General features: G+C 43.6%; 1 protein-coding gene across 1 annotated transcript in view; it reads left to right on the top strand.

The window, feature by feature from the left end:
• The window catches only part of LOC148532596 (Fc receptor-like protein 3), a 40,234-nt gene extending 18,530 nt beyond the window's left edge, over positions 1-21,704 (top strand). Inside the window, exons 5-15 of the mRNA XM_088467522.1 lie at positions 3,729-3,983; positions 5,537-5,818; positions 7,803-8,078; positions 11,775-12,050; positions 13,018-13,050; positions 14,077-14,208; positions 15,582-15,609; positions 17,172-17,251; positions 18,649-18,708; positions 19,144-19,169; positions 20,778-21,704. Of these exons, the coding sequence (XP_088323648.1) occupies positions 3,729-3,983; positions 5,537-5,818; positions 7,803-8,078; positions 11,775-12,050; positions 13,018-13,050; positions 14,077-14,208; positions 15,582-15,609; positions 17,172-17,251; positions 18,649-18,708; positions 19,144-19,169; positions 20,778-20,900 (1,571 nt within the window). The 3' untranslated portion in view covers positions 20,901-21,704. The remainder of the gene's footprint in view (positions 1-3,728; positions 3,984-5,536; positions 5,819-7,802; positions 8,079-11,774; positions 12,051-13,017; positions 13,051-14,076; positions 14,209-15,581; positions 15,610-17,171; positions 17,252-18,648; positions 18,709-19,143; positions 19,170-20,777) is intronic.
• The last annotated feature ends 2,722 nt before the right edge of the window (positions 21,705-24,426 follow it).

The following is a 24,426-nucleotide window of genomic DNA, read 5'->3' as shown; positions in this document are numbered from 1 at the left end:
TATCCTGGTGCTAATTGGGTACAAAAATAAATATACTAATAATTATGATATTGCTGCAAGTTCATACAGCCAGTACTCTTCTGGCAAAATTGCTGCTTATAACTAAAAACTTCCAGTGAACTGCGTAAAAACCATATATATCATATCTACGAATAATATGTTGGATTGACACAAGGCTTCCTTTATAAAAAGATTTAATACATAGATCAATACATATAACACAATACAATAATGGCTAATTCCAGTAGATTGCCTATTATTCTAATATAGCTTGGCAGTCAGCCAGTGTCATCTAGAGAGTATAATTGGTTATATCCTAGATACAAAGTAGATCCTATTCTGCTCACCAGCTGATTGTTGCAATTGTAATTAGAAACAATGGCCCTGATTCAGAGCCGGACGCTCTGACCAGAGCGCTCGCTCTGAATCAGGGCCCACCTCCATAATTATGGAGCGTCCTCCACCCACAGCCTATACGAGCGTGCAGGTTGATGGCCGCGATGGTCTTGACCATCGCCACTGCGAGCCGGAGCCTGCGGTTGAGTTTCTCAACCGCAAGGCCCGGAGTGATTTTGGCTCTATCAGAGCCAAAATCACTCCCACTGACATCACTAGTGATGTCAGTGGGCCGGCTTCTGACGGTAGGCGTTCCCTTGGGAACCCCCCCGTCTGGGAGGCACGCCCACCAAAGGGGGCGTGCTGTCAATCAACATCGACAGCACGCCCCCTTTGATCATACACAACGAGCGAAGGAAAGTCCTTCGCTCGTCGCGTCTGGCGCATGCACACCATCGACCCACTTGCGAGCGGACAGCCGCTTGCAAGTGGGTCTGAATGAGGCCCAATGTCTCTTTGTAAACCTTCAATAGGCAGAGTTAGTAACTTATGCGCACTGGCTTAATATGATTAGAGCACGGATTTCCCAATAGCAACTTGATTTCTTTAAATGTAGACAATAAACCAAGTTGCTATTGGGAAATCCATGCTCTAATCAATTGCAACAATCAGCTGGTGAGCAGAATAGGATCTACTTGTATCTAGGATATAACCAATTATACTCTCTAGATGACACTGGCTGACTGCCAAGCTATTTTAGAATAATAGGCAATCTATTGATCAATCTATTGATATTAGCCATTATTGTATTGTGTTATATGTATTGATCTATGTATTAAATCTTTTTTATAAAGGAAGCCTTGTGTCAATCCAACATATTATTCGTAGATATGATATATATGGCTTTTGCGCAGTTCACTGGAAGTTTTTGGTTATAATCAGACATTGTGGGGCAGATAGCTCCATGTGTAAGGTGTCTTATTGCCATGTAAGAGGTGGCTGGTTTGAGTCCCACATTTGAAATGTGTGTGTTCAATAAAGGAGGAAGTGACTGAAGGTGCTTGGGGAGGTGGCCAGATGAGAGGGAGTCAGCCTGGGAGGAGATGACGGGGATAATAGAAAAGGAAACTATAAGTGAGAATGATTATAAACAGAAAATTGATAGACACGAGCAGTGCCCCCTGCCCTGCAGTGCCCTGTGCCATGGCACATGTCGCACCACCCTAGTTACGGCCCTGGTGGGCACCATGGAGGCTAGGATTAGTTTGTGTGGACACAGGTTACACAACAAAGATGCAGCTGCAACCGCTGTGTGAAAATGTGTAAAAGCAGCAGGCGGAGTGTGCAGTACTCGGATCATCTGTGTGACTATCCATCATCTGGGTAACCCTCCGGTTACTCAGGATCGCCGGCGTTTACATGCTGCCGGGGCCAGATAAGCTGCGCCGGAATACGCAGACCCTGACCACGGCAGTCGTGACCCTGTTTTGTAAAACGCTTACCATTGCCACGACCTCCCCACCCCCAAATGACTGCAGACTGTCACTCACGCGATTTCTGCAGCCGCACTACAGTACCCGATCTGCACATGAGCAGTACGGGTCCTAGGCAAGTGCAGACTAACAGTCATCTGAGAGATATACGCAAACCATTGGGTTGCGTACATATCTGAATTAGGCCCATAGGAAATATAGGTAATACCGGTTTATAGGTAATATATAGGTCACATATAGTTAATATAATGTTGGTGCCTGTACTACAGTACGAGACTTGCACACTAAGGAATATAAGCTATGGACCGTAACAAGGACTAAGATTTAACACCTGTTCAACTTCATTATATCAATATTGGTCCATAGAGGATGACAACCTGACAAGTGCTATTACCAGAACCTAAATAGCACAGTTTTATATATATATATATATATATATATATATATATTTAACAATCTAACAGATTAACAGCTTTTTAGAAGTAGGAGATGCAAATGCATAGCTGGTTTCCTTAGTTTTGTTAATAATGACTGAGCACCAAACGAACTGACCTTAAGGTATTTGTTTGCTACTGTACCTGTCTGCTTCCTGTTTCTTTACCTGCTGTCTCTATCTATACCTGTCTATTTCTGTCTGCCTCTGTCTGTACCTGTCTGCTCTGCCTCTGTCTGGACCTGTCTGCTCTGCCTCTGTCTGGACCTGTATATATCTTTGCTGGTCTATTTCTGTGTTTTGCAGTATCTTTCTGTGTGTACAGTACATGTTTGTACTAGCCTGCACCTGCTTGTTTATGTCTGTACCTATGTGTTTCTGTCTTTACCTGTCAGGTTCTATCTGTACCTGTCCGGTTCTGATGGTCCTGCCTTTACCGGTCTTGTTGATCTGCTGGATGCAGCGCTTGGGTTGAGTCTATGTTCCTCCTTGTTGTAGTTTGTTCCTCCTGTGGGTGGAGCACGGCTGCTCCTATCACAATGGATGACGCAAGTGCAGGGCCTTTGGTTTAGCCTCTGCAGGCCATTACAGTTCACCAGCCACCCGCTGCCAGTGCATTAGGTTAGTATTAGATCATGGGAGGGCAACAGACGGCGGCCATGACCCCACTCTCTTTCGGTAGAGGACTGGGTTATGAGTCCATGTGGCCCACCAGGTATATCTCTGGTCTTCCACTTGGCCAATCTGACTCAGGACTAACAGTTAGGTAATGCAAGAAACACTATACTCTATGAAATGCTGCAAGCAACTATAGATGTTGTAAAATTTTAGCCCCTCGAAAAGACACAAAGTCATAAGTGAGTTTCTTTAAACTGAGCTTTATGTCCACAAATTTACTAAACAAAAAATCTATGTCAGAAATAAAGTTTTGTGTCTGATTTATACCCCTTTTACACCGGAGCTAAAACCCGGGTTTTTGAAGGGTTAACCCGGGCAGCTCCCTGGTGTAAAAGGGCAGAGGGTTGGATCACCGGGTCGAGTGACCCGGCAATCCAACCCAGGTAACTAGCAGGGTTTAACACGGGCATAGCCCGTGAAACCCTGCTATGGGAACAGCGCACTCCGGGTCATGAAGACCTGGAGTGCGCTGCTAGCCGGCCGATTGGTCCGGCTTCAGTGGCGCTTGGAGATGACGTCATCTCCAAGCGTCCACTTTCACTCCGCAAAAGCCGGGTCTATGCAGACCCGACTGCGGTGTGAGCGGCGCTGACTCGGGAATATCCCGAGTCAGCGCCGGCAAAATTCCGGGTCTGATCCGGATAGGACCTTTGTTCCAACTCCGGGTCAGACCCGGAATTTAGGTGGAAAAGGGGTATTATACAAGCAGAGGAGATTATCTGAGGTCAGGGTCTCTGGGGAAGATAATGAGCAGGGAGCTGTTACACCTGTCTGTGTTTTATTATCAGATTGGCTGATTCTCCAGGCACCTGCTGATGTGTATGAGGGGGACACACTGACTATGCGATGTCACGGCTGGGATAGCAGCTTTAAAAAAGATTCATCATTTTATAAGGACAATGCTCCAATATCATCCACTGATTCCGTTCTCCGACGAGTAAACGTAGATAGCGGAGCGTCAGGACGATATAAATGTACTAGAGAAAGGTGGAACGTTATCAAATACACGAAAGAAGCTTCTGAGACATCTCTATCTGTTCATGGTAAGAAAACGCAGTCTAAATTAATTAGTAATGAATAGACTTATTCTAAGGGGAAGGGAATTGTTCAAATTAAATCAATTTGTTACAGTGTTAATATCTTGGGATGCCTAAAAACAATGGCTACAAATGAGGGGGGCACACACTATGCGATGTCACGGTTGGAATAACAGCTTTAAAAAAGATTCATAAGTTTACAAGGACGATATTTTAAAACCATCGACTGATTCCGTTCTCCGACTAGTAAACGTAAATATCGGAGTCTGGGAATTACAGATGTACAAGACAAAGATGGAACATTTTTCACTATACGACAGAGGCAGCTAAGACATTTGAGTCTGTTCATGGTAATTCTGATTAAATTAAGTAATAGGGGTTAGGCTTAAGACCCCCATACACCTACCGACTGATTGTCTGATCCTGCGATCGGAAACGCCAAACCGCCGTTCGTAAATGCAGACCGTCGACCATCGATGTTACCGCGATCAGTCTGAGGATTGGTGAAATTATACATGTTAAATTTAACCAATTTGCAAATCACAAATATATGTTGACTGTGATCGGCATATCAGTGAAATCCAACATGTTGGATTTCACCGATCCTCCAGCCCAGCATCGCGACAATCCATCGCTGGTGTATGGGGGCCATAACACTAAGGGGAGGGGGCAATTGTGTGAAATGTAAAGCTGCATACACACACAACGATTTTGTTACCAACGATTTTATGAAGGATTTTTAAGAACGATTTTCTGTCAGATTATCTGTCAGATTTTTTAAAGTGTAATGAACAATTTTTATGAACTACAAACAATATTTGCATATTCCCTTAATGAAAATCGTTCAGTTGACAAGTCTGACTGAACTACAAACTACAAACGTGAACGCGCATGAACGATAATCGTTCATCATTTGACTCTGAAAGTGAACGATTTTTTAAAACGATTATCGTTAAACGATATCGTTTAATGATAATCGTTCAAAAAAGCGTTGTGTGCGTATGCAGCTTAAGAAGTAACAAAGTGTTACCATGCATCCTTTGACATCAGACTGTGACGGTGCTTTTTGCTGGGGGACATTTTAAAAGGACACAAAAACAATCCACAGCTATTTTAATTGAAATTGAATCACAAAAAATAGTAATATAGTATGCACTATACAGAACATGGGTGCCACAGTGTTAGTCTTGGATTAAAATAGTAGAAAATCAATAAAAGTAGTCATATAATAAAAAAACTGTATGGTCTCAATACTGTCGGCCTCTCCTGGTATTACTAACCATAGCGGAGCTTTCAGACCATTCCCTGTATGCTCCCAGCTGGTCACAGAAGTATATAATGCACTAGAGGAGGGGGGGAGGCAGGATGTATTGAGGATTACATAATATTACAATATAAAAATGTCTGGGTGAGCGTACCTTGTATTACCCAAAACTAGAATTTAGACAACATATGCTGATTTATAAATGATTAGTTGGTTAGGATTTCCTGCAATGTTCACTTTCCCCAATGACCAGGTTGAACTGTATCTGCCATGGTTTACATATTATTCCTTCCAGACCTTTTTTTAGTTCCGGCAATAAAGATGGCCCAGTCCCGTGTGATGGAAGGAGGTCGCATGACCCTGACATGTGACACAGTGCTGGCTCCGCCCAGGCAGAACACAGAGCTGCTATTTGCTTTCTACAGTGATGGGCGGAACGTGCAGGAATTCAGTGTATCCGCTACATACAGCGTTCAGTCAGCGCAGCTGGTGCATTCTGGGGATTATTCCTGCGATGTGAGAGATCCCAGCGGCAGTGTGAGAAAGAGGAGTGATCGGTTATCTATACAGATTCATGGTGGGTATAATAATGTCATATTCATGGTGGGTGTAAAAATGTAACAATATTAACATTCAATTAAATGAAAATGTACTTATGTCTCGTCTAGATATACTGCATCTTAGCTATGAGGTACAGGTTTATAAGAAAGACATACAGTAGGAGAACTTGAAATAAATGTAAAAAGGTTAACTAATCAAAGGAACAAAACTGAAAAATGATAATAATGCATGTAACAAGTGTGGTTTGTTTACTTTGGAAAAAGTTAGTTGTATAATTATCTCACGGTTTGATTTTCTCCCCTGTACAGTCTGTTTCTAACTGTTTATATTGTATTGTTTATACCATCTTAATTTCCTTGTACCGTGCTCTGGACACTTATGCTGGGTCCACAATATGTGATATGTCGTTCAATCAGCCGATGAGCGATATATAGAGAGTGCATCGGTGGCTGTATACACCTGATAAGTCTGTGAATATAGTCGCTCACATACATATCAGGCTGGCCCTGCAGCACAGCTGTTGCCTATATATTATGCAGATATACTGGCACATCTGGCTGTGTGTACAGGCGGGTCGGCAGGTACACTGGCTGCAAGGGACTGCCAACACTGACATCTCAACAGTGCGGGCAAAATGCCCGCTCAGTTGTGATGTCAGCGCAAACACATCGAGCGGCAGATTGGTAAGTGTGTACTGGCTTACCAATCGGCCGCTCGGTCTGCAGATACCTGGGTTGGCGTACAAGTCACCCAGGTGTGTACCCAGCCTTAAGGGCACCATATAAATTATTATTAATATTATTAATAATAATAATATGCATAATAGTAATATAATAATAATGATTATTATTAATAACAATAGTAATTGTATTATAATTACAATTATTATCTTAGAGATTACCAATTTTCTACATATATACTCAAATGATAATGTAAAGATTTATCTGATCAGCTTTTATACCAAAAGTCACGAAAATCTATGCCTATAATTAGCGCCACTTGTAGCAGACCTCGGTGTTTGAGTGCAGCTGCCAATAGAAGAAAATGCCAGTCCTTCAAAATAGTGCAAAAGAAACAATTATCTGTGCACTCTAAAAACACACAAAATCCCACAGAAATGTATATATATAAAAAAAAATCTAAATATTTTTTATTAGTACTATAAATATGTTATATTAAATAGCTATAAGTAAAAACAATCACCTTCTAAATAATGAGTATCTTTTACTGAATATTGAATATCTCTCTTAAATAAAAACTGTATTCACAGGTGTTTCTCTGATCCTGCTGTATAAATAACAGGATAACCACTTATTATCATTTTGCTACTAGCAAAAGAACACTGTTAGCAATGTCTCCACATTGGGATTTAACCCTTGTTGTACTGGGTTCGCTGATGGGCAGTCTCTCTGCAATTGGTTCCGAGTTCTGTACAGCTCAGTACTTTGTCAGGCTTCAGTAACAATCTCAATAAAATATATGTGGTATTGAATCACTTCTAGTAAGGTCATCACTGCTGTAGATATTCTCTCTCTATGGTTAGAGAGCCCCCCGGGGGTATGTGGTATCAGGTCCTGCGGGATAAGGAAGCTGTATGTAGCGCTGTACCAGCAGTTTCCAAAGCCAGAGTCATGTTCGCTTGTATTCGGTATACTGATACTATATATTTATAAGGTGTTTGTTATATATATATATATATATATATATTTATTTATTTATTTTTTTATAAATATTTGTAGTACTAATAAAATATACATATATAAATTTTTATGGGAATTTGTGTGTTTTAGAGTGCGCAGCCAATTGTTTGTTTTATACCCAAAATTTTTTCATTACAGCATAGAAAGAGATTTCTCACTGTCAGGGTAACTGGACCGTATTTCCCTGCCCATGTAGATAGAAATGGCAGAATCACTAGTTGGACTTATACTGGAAATCAAAATCTTATTACTTACAGCAACACATAATTCTAACACTTTTTCTGCTTAAACATGATGTAGAGTTATTCAAGTCCCCAGAGATAGAAGCTCTCCCAGCAGCCACTGTCCTGGAAGGGGAAGAGGTCAGACTACAGTGTGTGACCACCAGTAACACAGAAGCCCCTCTCTTATACACCTTCTACAGAGACTCACAGCCTATACAGGGAGCTACTAATGACAGCCGTTATCTCATCCCCCGAGCTGGAGAGGAGCACACTGGGGGCTATACATGTTCTGTACAGTCCATGGATGGGAGCGTCCAGAGACACAGCACAGCCTTACATATCCTGGTACAAGGTCAGTGCTAATGAGGTTACAGTAATTTGTATAGATTTATTTTTGCTTTTTTTGACTGTACAGGGAACAAGATGGCATCAACTACGCTCAGAGAAATCTCTCTGTACAACCCAATAGTCATAGATTATACAAGAAACAACAAAAAGTATTCCCCCAGCACTCAGAAAGAAATCAGCAATAAGATTTGAAAAACTACATGGTGGTAGATAATTCAGAGATCTCAGTAGCATATATTTGCAAAGATATGGCTAAGCCTCCGGGCCGCGTCACGGCGTCTCTGATACCGGAGGTCCCCATCACTTGGTCAGAATCTGGGGTGCAGAACCCCAAAAAAGCCGGCGATAGCCAGCCACCCCAGCGAAGCACAACAGTGAGAGACTAAAGTGTTAGTATAGGATTAAAGGAAAAACTATGTGTTAATAAGTGAAGGTGTAATTAAAAAGCTAAGAAAAATATATATATATACACAAAATATATTGGAAAGTGTAAAAGTGCTAAATAAAAGTGTTAATGTGTGCCTCACCAGAGCAGCCCAGCCACACCAACCCCAAGGGGCACCGCACGCCAGACTCATCCTCAAAACTGATAACTGTATCCAATTTGGGTAATAATTGCCCAATATAAGGCCACATGATAATGGCACATACAAATATACCTGAATTGAGAGCTAGCTTACCTTGGAGTCACCCCCAAGTCCTCCTAATGGCACTACAAGAACCAGCACGCCCTCCTAACGCTGGTCCCATCTATGCCTCTCAATACAGAAATACAAGTTGGAAGCTGCTCAATCACTTCAGTAATATCACTCAGGTGCATGTAAGGGAGGGGTTAGACTATACAAGAAACAACAAAAAGTATTCCCCCAGCCACTGAATGAAATCAGCAATAAGATTTGAAAAACTACATGGTGGTAGTCAGAATCTGGGGTGCAGAACCCCAAAAAAGCCAGCTTGTAGTCATAGATTATATACTGTGAGGATAGACAGACTGTGCAGGATTTTGAAATGGGGGTTTCCAAATCTTTGGTTACCGAACCAATGAAAAAAACATCTAGCCACAAATAAATATCTTTAGGATTTAGGACCACTACAGTAAAATAGTAAAATTATACCACTCAGCCTATGACGAGGTACACACACACTGACTGACACAGACACACACACACGTCTATCATAAAAAAACATGAGTGCAGCAGACAAATAAATTCAGCCAAAATTATTTATTAAAGAACCCCCCGCCTCTCCCCAGTAGTGCCCCCAATAGTGGTCCCCCTATACAGTGCCCCTTATACAGTGCAGCCAGTAGTGCTTCTTATACAGTGCCCCCCTATGTAGTGCCCCTTATACAGTGCCTCCAGTAGTGCCTCTTACACAGTGCCCCCCTATGTAGTGCCCCCAGTAGTGGTCCCTCAATGCAGTGCCCCTTATATAGTGCCCCCAGTAGTGGTCCCCCCTATGCAGTGCCCCCAGTAATGGTACCCCTATGCAGTGCTACCAGTAGTGCCCCTTACACAGTGTCCCCAGTAGTGGTACCCCTATGCAGTGCCCTCAGTAGTGTCCCTTATACAGTGCCCCAGTAGTGATCCTCCCTATGCAGTGCCCCCAGTAGTGATCCTCCCTATGCAGTGCCCCCAGTAGTGATCCTCCCTATGCAGTGCCCCCAGTAGTGATCCTCCCTATGCAGTGCCCCCAGTAGTGATCCCTCCTATGCAGTGCCCCCAGTAGTGGTCCCGCTATGTAGTGCCCCTTATACAGAGCCCCCAGTAGTGCTTCTTACACAGTGCCTCCCTATGCAGTGCCCCTTATACAGTGCCTCCAGTAGTGCCTCTTACACAGTGCCCCCCTATGTAGTACCCCCAGTAGTGGTCCCTCAATGCAGTGCCCCTTATATAATGCCCCCAGTAGTGGTCCCCCCTATGCAGTGCCCCCAGTAATGGTACCCCTATGCAGTGCTACCTGTAGTGCCCCTTACACAGTGTCCCCAGTAGTGGTACCCCTATGCAGTGCCCTCAGTAGTGTCCCTTATACAGTGCCCCAGTAGTGATCCTCCCTATGCAGTGCCCCCAGTAGTGGTCCCCCTATGCAGTGCCCCCAGTAGTGGTCCCCCTATGCAGTGCCCCCAGTAGTGGTCCCCCTATGCAGTGCCCCCAGTAGTGGACTCCTATGCAGCGCCCCAGTAGTGGTCCCCCTATGCAGCGCCCCAGTAGTGGTCCACCCTATGCAGTGCCCCCAGTAGTGGTCCCCCTATGCAGTGCCCCCAGTAGTGGACTCCTATGCAGCGCCCCAGTAGTGGTCCCCCTATGCAGCGCCCCAGTAGTGGTCCACCCTATGCAGTGCCCCTTACAAATATAACACAATATACTTACCTGAATCCCCACCGCCGTCCACTCCTCTGTCCTCCCGCTCGGCACTATGGGAGAGACGTCATGACGTCTCTCCCATCACCAACTGCAGGAGCCGGAAGGCGGAGCTCATGAGTGAGCTCCAGCCCGGCTCCCTCTGTGGATGCAGCAGCTAATGAGAGTCTGTCTGACTCTCATTGGCTGCTAAAACAAACACCGCAGGCGGTGTGTTTGTTAGTGTGTAGTGCAAGCCGCACACACTGTGGTCCGCACTACACTTGAAACCGACTGCGCTACACCACTGATCGGCAGGCAGGGGGGTTTCTGGGCACTCAGAAACCCCCGTTGTGTGCGCAAGTGGGCGAGGTAGCTGGTAATGACAGAATCACTGGCTGGATGTATAAATATATTGGACAATTATCCGCTGTTGTGACTGACCCAGGAAATTAGTCTGATGACCATGTGTGGAAGCAGGATGGTCTTTTATACCCACATTAGCAGATGACCCATTAAAAATGCAGATTTTTTTTTATTATCATTATTCTAGATAAAGACACCTAGAATGTATAATAAGTTGAACTTAATGGATTTTTTTTTCTTTAAATTATGTGTTTAAGATGTTGCATATACGAAACAAAAACAGATTTCAAAAATAGCTGTCATCTCCTCAGAGAAGGAAAGATAAACAAAACATAGGAGTGTAATAACCATAAAACAAGTAGATATAAACATGAGTGCCTCAATTGTAAAGCGCAACGGAATATTCTGGCTACTGCCCATATACAAATAACTGTTAATAAATAATAATAATAAATAAATATGTGCGGCACAGCACAAGAGCATCATTTCCAGAGTCCGAGGTCCCAGAGATACCAGATTTGACAAAAGATGACTCAAGTTTAGACATTGCATTTCTAGCAGAGTAAGCCAATGTTTCCTGGCTTGCAGTCATATTAACAATAGGTATCAGCAGAACATGGACCAACAGAGTCCATCTATGTTTAAGCAATACATACTTTAGTCAACATTCGAACAATCAAATACATACTGTATGGCCTGCTATGCTTGTCCAATAGGTCTTTATTGAGGATGCCTAATAAATATACCCCAGGATCAGAGAGTGGCCAGAGGCACCCATGTAGAGAACACCCGAACTACTGCACACTGCCAGAGAAGATGTCAAAAGGGACGAACATTTAGGACATCTTCCAGGCAACGGAGCATCTATTTATCAGGAATAACAATTTCAGCACTTCTCTCGAATTAAAGTGCAATAATTGATATATTTCCCAGAAATCTCATTACTTAGAGCAGCACACATTCTAATATGTTCTTTCTGCTTAAACATGATGTAGAGTTATTCAAGTCACCAGAGATAGAAGCTCTCCCAGCAGCCACTGTCCCGGAAGGGGAAGAGATCAGACTACAGTGTGTGACCACCAGTAACACAGAAGCCCCTCTCTTATACACCTTCTACAGAGACTCACAGCCTATACAGGGAGCTACTACTGACAGCCGTTATCTCATCCCCCGAGCTGAAGAGGAGCACACTGGGGACTATACATGTTCTGTACAGTCCATGGATGGGAGCGTCCAGAGACACAGCACAGCCTTACATATCCTGGTACAGAGTGAGTGCTAATGGGGCTACATTGTATAGATTTATTATTAGCGCCATTTTATTATTAACTTTGTGTAAGTATTTTATTTACCAGTTTATGTTGCATAATGTAGGAAATACAGACATCTAGTGAGATCTATAATAACGGGGTACAATCTTAATGTCGACACCACTATGTCAGCAGTTATATCGACATAGTTGGAATTCGACATGGAACATGTCAACATTTTCAGAATGCTGACATGTTAACAATGTTGACATGTGTAATAGCGACATTCTGCATGATCCGGAGGGTTAGGATTAGGCTGCAGCAGCGGAGGGCAGGGGTTAGGCTATCACCCTGCCGGGGCCAGTATAGCCACTGGTTTCGGCACGCCCAGAAAACAGGCCTGACATGCCCCAGTTTTTTGGAACTCTTCCCCGTCGCCATCCCTCAAGACTGACTCCTATTAGTTTGTTTCTTTACTGAGAATTCAGCAGCGGCTACTACCCGTCATTCCAGGGGTGGTCTGCTCTGCCAGTCTGACATGTGTGGCTTGTAGTGCATGCGCAGGATAGCAAATCCGCACATGCACACACAAATCACCAAGCAGCCCAGACTTCTAGGGACTGCACCATCTGCATCTCCTAGAAGCTGGGTAGATGGGGGTAAGTGGGGGTCCCATTGGAAGTGCTCTCTCTGCTAATTGCAGTCCAGGCTGGCAGCCCCGGGGGGAGAGAACACCTCCACTAGGAACTGCCTGTCCGGCTGTGATTAGCAGGGAGCTCTTCCAATGGGAAGTCACAGCCACTGCCAGGCAGCCTGTCACTGGGGTGTCAGATTTTATTGCCCTGTAGTACCTAGGTAACATCCGTCACTGATTGAGGTCAATTTCAATTTCCTTTAGGGAACACAGTGTTTAGCTATTACAGTATTTATTATGAGAATTATTAAAGGATTTACAGTACCGCTAAAACTTTTGTAAAATTTCTTACAGACTCTGAGGCAGATTCCAACCTAATGAAAGAAGGTGAGGATTTTATCTGGGGGGAACCTCTGATATTTATGTACAACGTGACCCTGCTCTTTTTCTCTATGATTACACAATAAGAAATAGGTGGAGAAGGACTTGGGGGTCTACAAGCTCAGTGACAATGGGAATGTAATCAAATGAATCATGAAAGAAAAGGGGGAACCAGAGGAATACAGAAACATTTCTCATGTGACAAGAATGTCCTAGACGTCTCAGCAAACCTAATTTCAAGGGGACATATGTAGCTTCAAAAACGAGAAGTATATAGTGTTTTATGCTATCACCACATTCCCTCGAATGCATGCCTTTAACACATAAATATTCTGATCAGAAAATCTTTCTATGCCTTCATTCAATCCCACACTTCTAGAGATCCTCAATAAAGTAACCAATGTACTTCAATGCAAAAATAATCAAAATAATGCAACATTATAAACCATGTTTTAATTAGAAAAAAAAATTAACAAATTGGCCATCCATAAAAACATAGGCCTATCTGTATAAATGTTGCCTTTGGCCACAAAACTACATCCACAGTGCATAAGGAAGAATTCAGTCTGACACTTTTGTGGTGTCTCGGGTTGGACCAACGCGTTTTTCTTGCCTCGGACTTTCTCAACTGGGGTCAAAGCCTCCATTGCATTAGGGGATTACTTGAATACAAAATAATCCATGCTATCAAATCTTAAATTATTAATGAACATGAAGTTTGGAGTAGACCTCCATTTAGCATGCATAGAAACAGAATTGGGGAGTCGTTACAGGACAACTAACAATAACCTTTTCTTCAAAATATTGTCATCCTTAATTCTATTATTAACTTTGATATTTTACATGTTTCCATTATATTAACTCTGTCCTTTCTTTCCTCTAAACGAATACATTTCAATCGCTCTTCTCTGAATTTCTGCCATTTTATTAATATATATCAGAGCAGCACTAGTGAGTATCTTTCTGATCCGTGGCGCATTTCCTTGTAAATAAAAATGTGAATAAATTGATGTCATACCTTTCTTCTAACAGAGGGGAGTCTGGTGTGGCGGATACTTGGGGCCATGTTGCTGGTGCTTCTCCTGACCGTTGTCCTGCTCTTTATATATAGACACAAAGTGGCTCCTTTGTTCACAAGATGTGTCCAACATCAGGGAAACGCAGGTACTTTCAATCTTTGTTTAGAGCAGGAGAAATGATCCATGGTCCCTCCGTATTAGATACTAAATGAAATCACAGCATAACAGTCCGTGTACATCATGTTGGTTCGAGGCAGATCCGTCATTTTTAAAGGTGTTGCTTTTGCTGAAACTTTAAAAGTTAATTGTGACACCTGAATGTTTTAGCCACAATAAAATGAAGGGGGAAGATGATATAGTCATTTTAGCGGGATCTATGACCTAATACATGTATTGTGGCCTTCCACCCCATAAGTCCAACCATAGATTGAGCTGTATGGCTTCCTAGGTTCTTGCTGGTGATTATATATATTCCCAGCACATCATCTATAAAATACTAAAAACTAAAAGGCCTGATTCAGCTTGGATCGCAGTTGCTAATACGCACGTAATCGGCCGATTGTTGCGTTCTGCACATGTGTAAGCGCGAGCTGACCACTGCAGTGACTACACAGACCCATCGCAGTATTATTGACAGGAAGTACCGTTTGTGGGTGGTGAACGGGGGGGGGGGGGGTCTGTGAAACACAGGCGTGTCAGCGCGTTTGAATGCCGTTGCAGGGGCGTGCATAAGTTACCCACTGTGACGGCATACACAGCTTGAGCTCCCATAGTGTGCGATGAGGTTAGCAATTTCTGAGTAAGGTCTGACCTTGTGCAAGTGTGCGTGAGGCTCCGATGACGCTCGACAGTGTCGGATCGTTTCGCTATTCTGTTAAGTATTATGGATTTGAGTAAAGGGAAGTGGGCGTCCTTATGTTGTACTGAGACAGCATTGCGATCGCAAAGGATTAGCATATTGTCGCAGCCGCGATCGCAATAGCGCTCCGTAATGAATCAGGCCCTAAACCACTGCCTAGAATAATACCATGGGTCATTAATACAATACTAGAAAGAAATATTTCCTGGGAAGATAATTTGGTTAATAAAGTCTTCAAACTGGACAAGCAGACCTCCCCCACCTGTGGCCAGCTGCCTAAGTTAACTTTGCTGTTTACGTAACCAGACCTTCACCTGTGGCCAGCTGCCTAAGTTTACATTGCTGTTTACGTAACCAGACCTTCACCTGTGGCCAGCTGCCTAAGTTTACATTGCTGTTTACATAACCAGATCGCCACCTGTGGCCAGCTGCCTAAGTTTACATTGCTGTTTACGTAACCAGATCGCCAACTGTGGCTAGCTGCCTAAAGCTGGGCATCCACTATACAATTTTCTGTCAGATATCTGTCCAATCTGGCTGGTTGGAATGAAAATCTGGTAATGTATGGGAGCAAATGACAGTCGATCTCCTGTTAGAGTATCTATAATGTACATTACAAGCCAATTTTTATTTTATGTGTTTCCCTTCTTTTGTTTTAGATAAGACGTTTGTTACATCCAGGGACAGGTGAGTAACAGGGGCAATTTATGTATTCCATAACATAATTGGGGTTATACTGGACAGTAATTACCACCGCGGTCAGCAAGAGTAGTAAAGTCCGGTTTGCCAATAATGGCTCAGCCGAGCCACCGGATCAATGTCCACTATGACCCACATGTTCGCTTCCATGGTAATTGGTGTTTGGGCATAAATGGCCGCACAGACACAGGCAGGGAGTAGTGTCCTCCAACCACAGTTACCAGCATGCCCTGTAATGATCCCATTGATTTCAAGCATTTGTATCGATTCTAGGGCAAATGCACACTACCATATCGGGGCACATTTATTATTTATTTATTAACAGTTTCTTATATAGCGCAGCATATTCCGTTGCGCTTTACAATTGGAAACATTGATAGAACAAAACAGGGTAATAACAGACAGACATAGAGGTAAGAGGGCCCTGCTTGCAAGCTTACAATCTATAGGAAATGGCCACCTTCATCTGCTTCCATCACTTACCTATTTAGTGTTGTTGTTTAATTGTAGTACATAAACAGTTAGTGGTGTCTAATGTATTTTAAAAGGTATAAGGCCGAATGCAATAGGGAGCAGGATTGTAAACCTGCTGACATTTCGGAGAAAGCCAGCCTGGTATTGCCTTATTGAGCATTGCCGCTTTAAAGTCACTGAAATCTCTGCAATTGCAGGATCCCTCACATTTGCGCTGTAGGCTGGGCTCATTACAATGATAATCGGCTTCATAATGCTTGTCTGGCTGGCTAGTGACCAGTAAGTGTAGGCTGCATCCCTGTTGGACTAATGGTATAATACTGGGAACCTGCCATTCACTGTAGTTGGAAGGTTTAGCATCTAGTTTGCATCAGTGTAATGAACACCAAAGTTATGTTATCAGTCTAGTCTATGGTCAGATGAAGACCCTGTGGGCTCTGTGGAGTCTGGGTTATGCTGCCCATTTATATGTTGTGGTGAGCGGTAGGAATGGGCCCCAATCAGTATGTTACCTAAGTTCACAAATGGAGATGTATCAAGCCTTGGAGAGAGATAAAGTAGGGTAGTTACCCACAGGCCCACCAAGAGCCACGGCGGGCCCGGGTAACAGGAAGCGTGGCCTAATCGCGAGAGGTGTGGCCAGGCCCTCTTTGGGAAATAATAATTTAAAAAAAATATTTTCAGCGCCGCTTCGCAGCGCGCTGGCGAGGGGGCGCTCTGAGCCCCCTCAGCCCGGTGCAAAGCCAGGGGGGGCGCGATCAGTGTGATCGCTCCCCCCCACAGGCATAGGAGACTGCTGCTAATTTGTACCTGCTCCCCCCCCCTCTCGGCGCCCCTGGTTACCCACAGCAACCAATCAGCTTCTAACTGTCATTTCATGGACTGTGCTACGGTAGATAAATGACAGAAGGTGATTGGTTGTTTTGGACGTCTCCACTTTATCTCTCTCCAAGGCTGGATACATCTCCCCCATTACCCTGCAAGCCGATAAGTACATAAATAATTATACAATGCAGTATATTAACATTGTATAATATCAGCAACTTATCTGACACTTTTGATTGTACCTTAAACAGAGTTGGACAAAGGGCGACAGGTGAAGCTACGCGCAGATCAGATACTACAAATAACCATCTGGAAGAAGAATATAGCAACAGTAAGGGGACAAGTTATTACCTGCTGTCCCCATGTTTTATCTGTGTGAGGGACAGATTATTGATCAAAAGAATTTTGCATGAAATCCCCTGAAAACAGTAGAAATTTCATTATCTCCAGGGTATATGACGGGGGGAGGGCAGCAGATAGCGGAGATGTCTGTTGGGTTCCCTTCATTTGTGTTAGCGGAAGTTGCCCCCGCAGGTTTCTATAGGGGCTGCTAAGTTGCAAAATGTACCAAGCTTCGGGAAGTGTCGTGTTCTAGATCTTGTCCATGATGCTGTAATTTGGAATCTTAATATTCAGGAGCACACCGCATAGAATAAAACGTATGTCCCTAGATGTCCTGCTTGGTTTTGGTATAGAATGTCACGCTTGGGTTCGGTATAGAATGTCGGCAGTGCTGGGGTTCTGACTTGATCAATGCTGCTTACAACATTATAACCGTGCGGACATTATAACTTTAAACATGCCGCTATAGGAGCTTCCAGTCCAGGGCTGGAATCCCTAGGGAAGTGAGGTACCAACAAAAATTGTACCCCCCTTCCTTCCAGGGGTTATTCCCCACATCCCTGGTGAGGGTGGGTGTGGGTTTAATAAACAATAATTTTAATTATACAATAAAAAAAACAAAAAAAACACACAATGTACCTCTAGAGCGCTACTCTCCACTGGCTTGCCGTGGTGTACCAAAAGGAAAACCTTATTTCCACAAATCTGTCCAAATATCAGACAAAAAAAGTGAGTGCTGTGCAATACTGCTGTATCGTTCATATCATTCAATATCGTTCCGTGTGTATGCAAGACATCGTTAACAATTTGTGCTCCCGTGGATCATTGACGATATCTTTCATCAGCTGTACTTGCATGCCAATCTGACGATATCGTGAGATCCTGCATGTTCTGGGATGCAGCTGGTGGCGTCAATGAACGATATCGTTAACGATGATATTCAGTGTGTATGCTCAATGTCTGGAACGACATTGAGCCCGGCAGGTGGGGGGACAACACTTAACGATATCGCTCATGGAGCATATCGTTCCGTGTGTACCCAGCTTAAGTAGGAATGGTGTCTCTCAGCAAGCCAGCAGTTTGCTCCCCAGACAATGAGAGACTGAATGGGAAAACCGACACACCTTTATTAGCCTCTCACAGGTGGTCTGTCAATCAGGGCTTCTCACCAGCCTGATTACCACCAGACAGAAGCTAGAAGCCTGGGACATACATAGCTCCCATACACAACTTCCCCAGTGCTTTTGTCATATAATCGCCCACGTTTCGATACACAGAAGCACACACTGATTATACACTACATTCTACATGTATGTTACAAGTATGTGGATGTAAAAAAAAAAACAACAACATCTTAAAAGGTAAACATCTTTTCCTCTCCCTTAGTACCTGCCAGCGGAGGAGACGTGTGTTATGCCTACATTGATATTAGTCGGATACAAGAAGGTCAGTGCTCTATTCTGTGTCTTCTAGATCATGTACACACTGTAATCTATGGATTCCTCTGTAACCAGAGCTCAAATATTACACAAGATGCCATATATACAGGTTCTATATTACCATTTTCACAGGACTAATAATCTTAGCTAGACATCCATAATGTTTGATAAGAAGTGTCACTGTGTTGTACTATAATGACATGGTATATTATTAGGAAGATTATGCTATAATATAATGGTACATTGCATGGTATACAATATGAAAGAGCTTGATATACTTTGCTTTTCATGGGAGTAATGAGCCCAGTAGTAGTCCAATCCATCATTGCCTATTGAAGCTATCTGTACTAAGCATACTATAGTAATATTATATACCTGATGTCACTCCTGTACCTGTTTATGAGGACAGTTCATGAAACACGTTTCTGCTTCTCTCCTCCAGCTTCCTCAGCACCTGCAAGAGGAAACGTGAGTATTTAGGAGACTGATGACCACATATATTTGGCCACAATACGTCTCTTCTAATGTAAAACATGTTACGTGCAGATATGGGGCCTGATTTAGATTTAGGAACAAAAAAAAATAACTAGAGCAATTTGCACCTTGGTAAAACAATATTACATGGCAGGGGCAGATATTTAGGAGCGTGTCCTAATTTACTTCTAAATGTCAGTGTAAATCAAAGCTGCAGAAGCAGCCAGTGTTTTCCCTGCATCCACAAGACATAAAATAAAACGCATCTGCACCCCTTGGGGTAGATTTACTAAAGTGAGAGTTTTTAGAAGTGGAGATGTTGCCCATAGCAACCAATCAGATTCTACTTAACATTTATCTAGCACCTTCTAGAAGATAATAGCTAGACTCGGATTGGTTGCTATGGGAAACCTTGTTTTGCAACATGGTTTGTTCCAGGTGCAAATTGCTCCTTGTTTGCTCAATGTTTTAATTTGCTTTTAACTCTGAATCAGGTGCATGATTATCAAATATTTTCCCCTCATCACTGGGAGGAGCGCTGCTAAGCAATGGGATGAGCCAGGGTAAAAAGGAGCATGGGGCCTGATTTAGACTTGTACGCAAATCCGATGGTTTGTGTATAACTCTGATGGCGGCAGGACTGCGCACGGCCCCTCCATCGCACGCAGTGCTCCCTAAGCTGCAGCTCCATTTGGGGGCATGGAGGGGACAGCCATGGGGTCAGTTGGCTGCCATTCCGTGTAAGCTTAGGCCTACTCAGATGGCCGATGGCGGCAATGGTGATCCGATGCTGCATCTTCAGACGCAGCACTCTGATCGGCGATGTCGGCAGGAAGAGTCATTGCCAAATGATGGAAAATATCATAATAATGAAAACCGGGTTGGGAGTGAGAGAGTTTAACCATTAAAATGTGAACAATCACAACGGGGACATCGGTCCTGATCCAGAGATGGATGCAGATGTGGTGCCTCCGATTTGTAAAGAACTGGGACACCCATGTGCATCACCTTTAGACTCCATCATTGGTCGCACCATCGCAGCCCTATGGCAGGTGCAGCCCCTGCGTCTGGGTATGGCCTCCTGTGTGAGTGTCTGTGCAGCGTTGAACCTCGCCTCTTTCAGCGACACGCCCGTGTCGGCTTTGCCACCCCCGTTACCTCCCAGGAACGCCCACTAACATTCTCAGACCATGCGTCCGATTCTGTGCTGCGTCTCTGTGCGCAGACTTAAACCAACACCGCTCAGTGTGCGCCATTGACGCTATGTCCACCTCTGAATCAGGCCCATTGTTAGGTCTAATCTGGAATGCCGACATGTTAATAATAATACGATGCAGCACAGAGAATGGATCCCACAGCTATGGATAAATAGGGTAAATATTTCCCAGTAAAAAGAAATGTACCCGATTCTCCCAGTAGGTAATTCTGTTATAAGAATCATAACTGTGTATGAGGCAAAAAAAACCAAAACATTGAATTATAAGAAGACCTCAAAAATAGAAAAGAAACCCAATGTATTTATCTCTCCTGAAAGCATGTGCTAATACAATGAAACCAGTGGAAGTGAAGTGTCATTTGTTTGTTGTGTATTGTTTTGCTCAGGATGAATACTCTGTTACATATTCTGCGGTTAAGCATTCTGGGACGTCATCGAAGACAAGACCCTCTCAGGAGCCTCCGGACCCTACCGACATCTACCAGAACCTCACTGCCAAAGAGCACTGAAGAGTTTGACACTTAGGGGTATATTTACTAAAGTGCGGGTTTATAGAAGTGAAGACGTTGCCCATAGCAACCAATCAGATTCTACTTAACATTTATCTAGCTCCTTCTAGAAGATAATAGCTAGAATCTGGTTGCTATGGGCAACATCTCCACTTACTGTGGGCTAAGAACATACTGGACTCGTGTACAAAGTTCTCTTTGAGCACCACAAAATGCGCTGGTACGCATGGATGACCTAGCACATTTCAAGACGCACGGTTTTCCCCTCTTGGGAGCTGCCTCCGCTTTCCAGAAGTGCTCTGAGGTGAAGGGAGGTGGATAGACATGAACCTCACTCTGAAAAGCATCATATCAAAGGCTAACCTCGTACCTCTTTAGAACCAGCCCATTCATCAAAATAAATATCACTTGGAGCGCCCATGAAATTGCTCTTTTCTACTTCAGGGCAACATGAAGCTGCAACATGGGTCTCATTAAAAGTATAGGATGACAACCGATCTCCACCAGCTCAGAAAAGGAGGTCCATGGCTGGAGCCACAGGGAAGCATGTCAGGTGATTGCCACAGCCACTACAGCAATCACCTGAATTGCTTCCCCGTGATTCCACCCACGAGGTCTACGCTATGGCGGAGCGAGTGACTACCGCCCGGCCCTGCCGAAAAATCACACAGCAGCCCTGCCTGTATCTTTTGCTCCTCTACTGCACACACATCCTTGGAGCTGGTAATTAGCAGTGAAATGTGCCTGTGCTTAGATTTTCTTTACAAACTACAACATTATCACTGTAATAATAATAAATGCATTTCTATATTCTATGAAACATTATATTTTGTTTTCCATTAAATTACCTTCAATTGTTCCGTTATTAGCCTGATTTTTTATTTTCTTCAATTTTAGTAGCTCTTCAGGAGGTTTCATTATTCTAAAGTAGCTCACACCTTAATTAACGTTGGAGACCACTGCCCGAGAGGATCAGGATAGGGGAACATTCTCTCTGGAGTCTTCGGATTCACAAACCAGTAGTGGCTGATAACCTACCTGGACCACTTGGATTGAATGTACAGAGTATCCAGTTTGTCTTTCTCTACTTCCCGGGAGTGGGAAAAGCACTGTTATTGGATCCTTATCCAGCCCTATTCGGGAAACTGATTTAGGGCAAAAGCCGTTACCGGATATTTTTTATGGATGTGGATTGTTTCATGCGTATTGTTTTTATGTAAGTGTATGGTGCAAATTTGTCAGCACCCCAACAATTGCACTATTGTTCTTGTTGTACCTGCTTGTTTTCCTATTTTCTGAGGTATATCCTACAATAGGAGTCATCACCTTGATCGCTGTTCTGGAGTGGAGACTACTACAGTAGATTGGTGAATCTGAAGACTCTCGAGAGATTGTTCCCCGATTCTGAGCCTTTAGGGGAGATGAACATTGAAACTATGGGCCTTATTCAGCAAGGATCGCAGTTGCTAATATGCACGCAATTGGGCGATTGTTGTTTACTGCGCATGCATCGCAGTGCGCGAGCCGGCCACTGCGATCAGGGCTGTAATTGCTGCCAACTCCCCTGGGATATATTTGCACTATGATGGAAATGTAGGTGCACTGACACAAGCCGCGTTGCACAGAGGGACAGTAGCTGATGTTGTACTGAGCATTCTGCTGTTTTGTTCTTTGTTAATGACCTTTTTTGATACGTTAGGGCACTGGATACACATCCTCACTATCACTATACCATAGAGATTCACAACCATCTTCTAAATAGTATATTGTTCATATGAGAACAGATTGTATAACGGTCAATGATAAATGTGTATGAATTAATATGTAGGTGCAAATAAACGTGACTTATTACAGAATGTTCCACAATGCAGTGAAAAAATTGAACAAGAACCATATGTGACATTATGAGATTGCTTTTGAATTCGTTACACTGATGCACATGGATTTGTTTGTGAAATTGAAATAAATCTAAATCTTATATTAGTTAGTTTTACGATGTTGATGGTGAATGGATTATTACAGACCCTAATGTTTCCTTCTGTTGGTACGTCTAGAAGGAGTGGCTCTTCTGCACAGTGGCGAAAGTTCATCCCAGACGCCCGGAGGCAAGTTATAATTTGGCGCCCCCCCCCGTCACAGCCGCTGACACTGTAATGTAGCAATTCGCATGCAGTCAGGCTATAGATAGACGAAGGCAGCAGCTGATGGTCTGACATGGAGCTCTCCACTAGTGTATGGTGGCTTCTCAGGTGACGGGTAGGGGTGCCATGTATTGGGCAGCCGTGACGGTACACTCTGGGTACATAGTTAAAACCCTAAGTGGGGTGAATATGTTGTGGACAATGGAGGAGGTGCCCCCTTCAGATCTGGAGCCCGGCGGCAGTTGCCTCCATTGTCTCCCATAGTTCTGCCCCTGCTTCTGCAACACTTCCTTACACACTACAGCAGAGAGGCAAAGATTCCTCCCCCTGACAAAGACAGTAATCAGACCGGAGGTTGTGGCAAAAAAAAAAAATCAGTGTTTATACTATGGGACTCCACCGTCAAGGCTAGTGTGGGCACATGGCTTAAAAGGCTACTCAGGATCAAATGCTGAGAACACAGCATATATTACAAATAAAATACAGTAATAGAATTTAATTTGTATAACGGTTACTCAAAATAGAATTCCATAACTACTGTTCAATGTACTACGAATCTAGTATATTCCTATTTTTCCTAGAGGACTTGAATGTTGGCATACCTGGGCTGCATTTTGGTCTTTGTGTGCATAAGTTGGGGCCCCTATAATATGTGTTGTAGTGCTGCTCAGTATAGAGAAACAAGGTCTCTCTATGGCAGTGTTGGCTAACCTTGACACTCCAGCTGTTGTGGAACTATATATCCCAGCATGCCCTGCCACAGTTTTAGCATGCCCTAATAGCAAAACTGTAGCAGTGCATGCTGGGTTATGTAGTTCCATAACAGCTGGAGTGTCAAGGTTAGCCAACACTGCTCTATGGGCTCTATTTATTAACATTATTTTTACTAAAATAAAGTGAAAAAGGGTGTTTTCACAGCCTTTTCACATTATTTTAGTATCACCTATAGTTATTACAGGGCAATTGGAGTAGAATTCGTAAAATTCTACTCCAACGCCTAAGTATCACTTAATTTTAGTAATCAGATTGCATTTCCCATAACTGTAATGGGATATGTGATCCGACCAAAGTTACTAAAAATAAATTGAAAAAAAATACCGGGGAAAGCCCTGTGATAATAACGCCACCTGGAGGTGGCGTTATCCAGGGTCTCCCCCGGTTACCGGGCTCCTACTCTGCTCTAGCGGGAAGAGCAGAGCCCGGAGCCGGTCCCAGTGATCAGCTGTGTGGTCTAAACAGACCGCAAGCTGATCTCTGCTAAAAAAAATAAATAAAAAAATACTTACCTGACTCCATGGACCGGTGATCAGGGCTCCGGTGATGACTCCCCTCCGGTCAGCTGGTCTCCCATGGTGCACTGGGGCCCGGTCATCAGGTCCCAGTGC

The sequence above is a fragment of the Taudactylus pleione genome, unplaced genomic scaffold (assembly GCF_031769625.1).
Source record: "Taudactylus pleione unplaced genomic scaffold, aTauple2 ptg000073l, whole genome shotgun sequence".
Lineage (NCBI taxonomy): Eukaryota > Metazoa > Chordata > Amphibia > Anura > Myobatrachidae > Taudactylus > Taudactylus pleione.
Note: the sequence above shows the minus strand (reverse complement) of the source record. Positions and strands in the feature narration are given on the sequence as shown.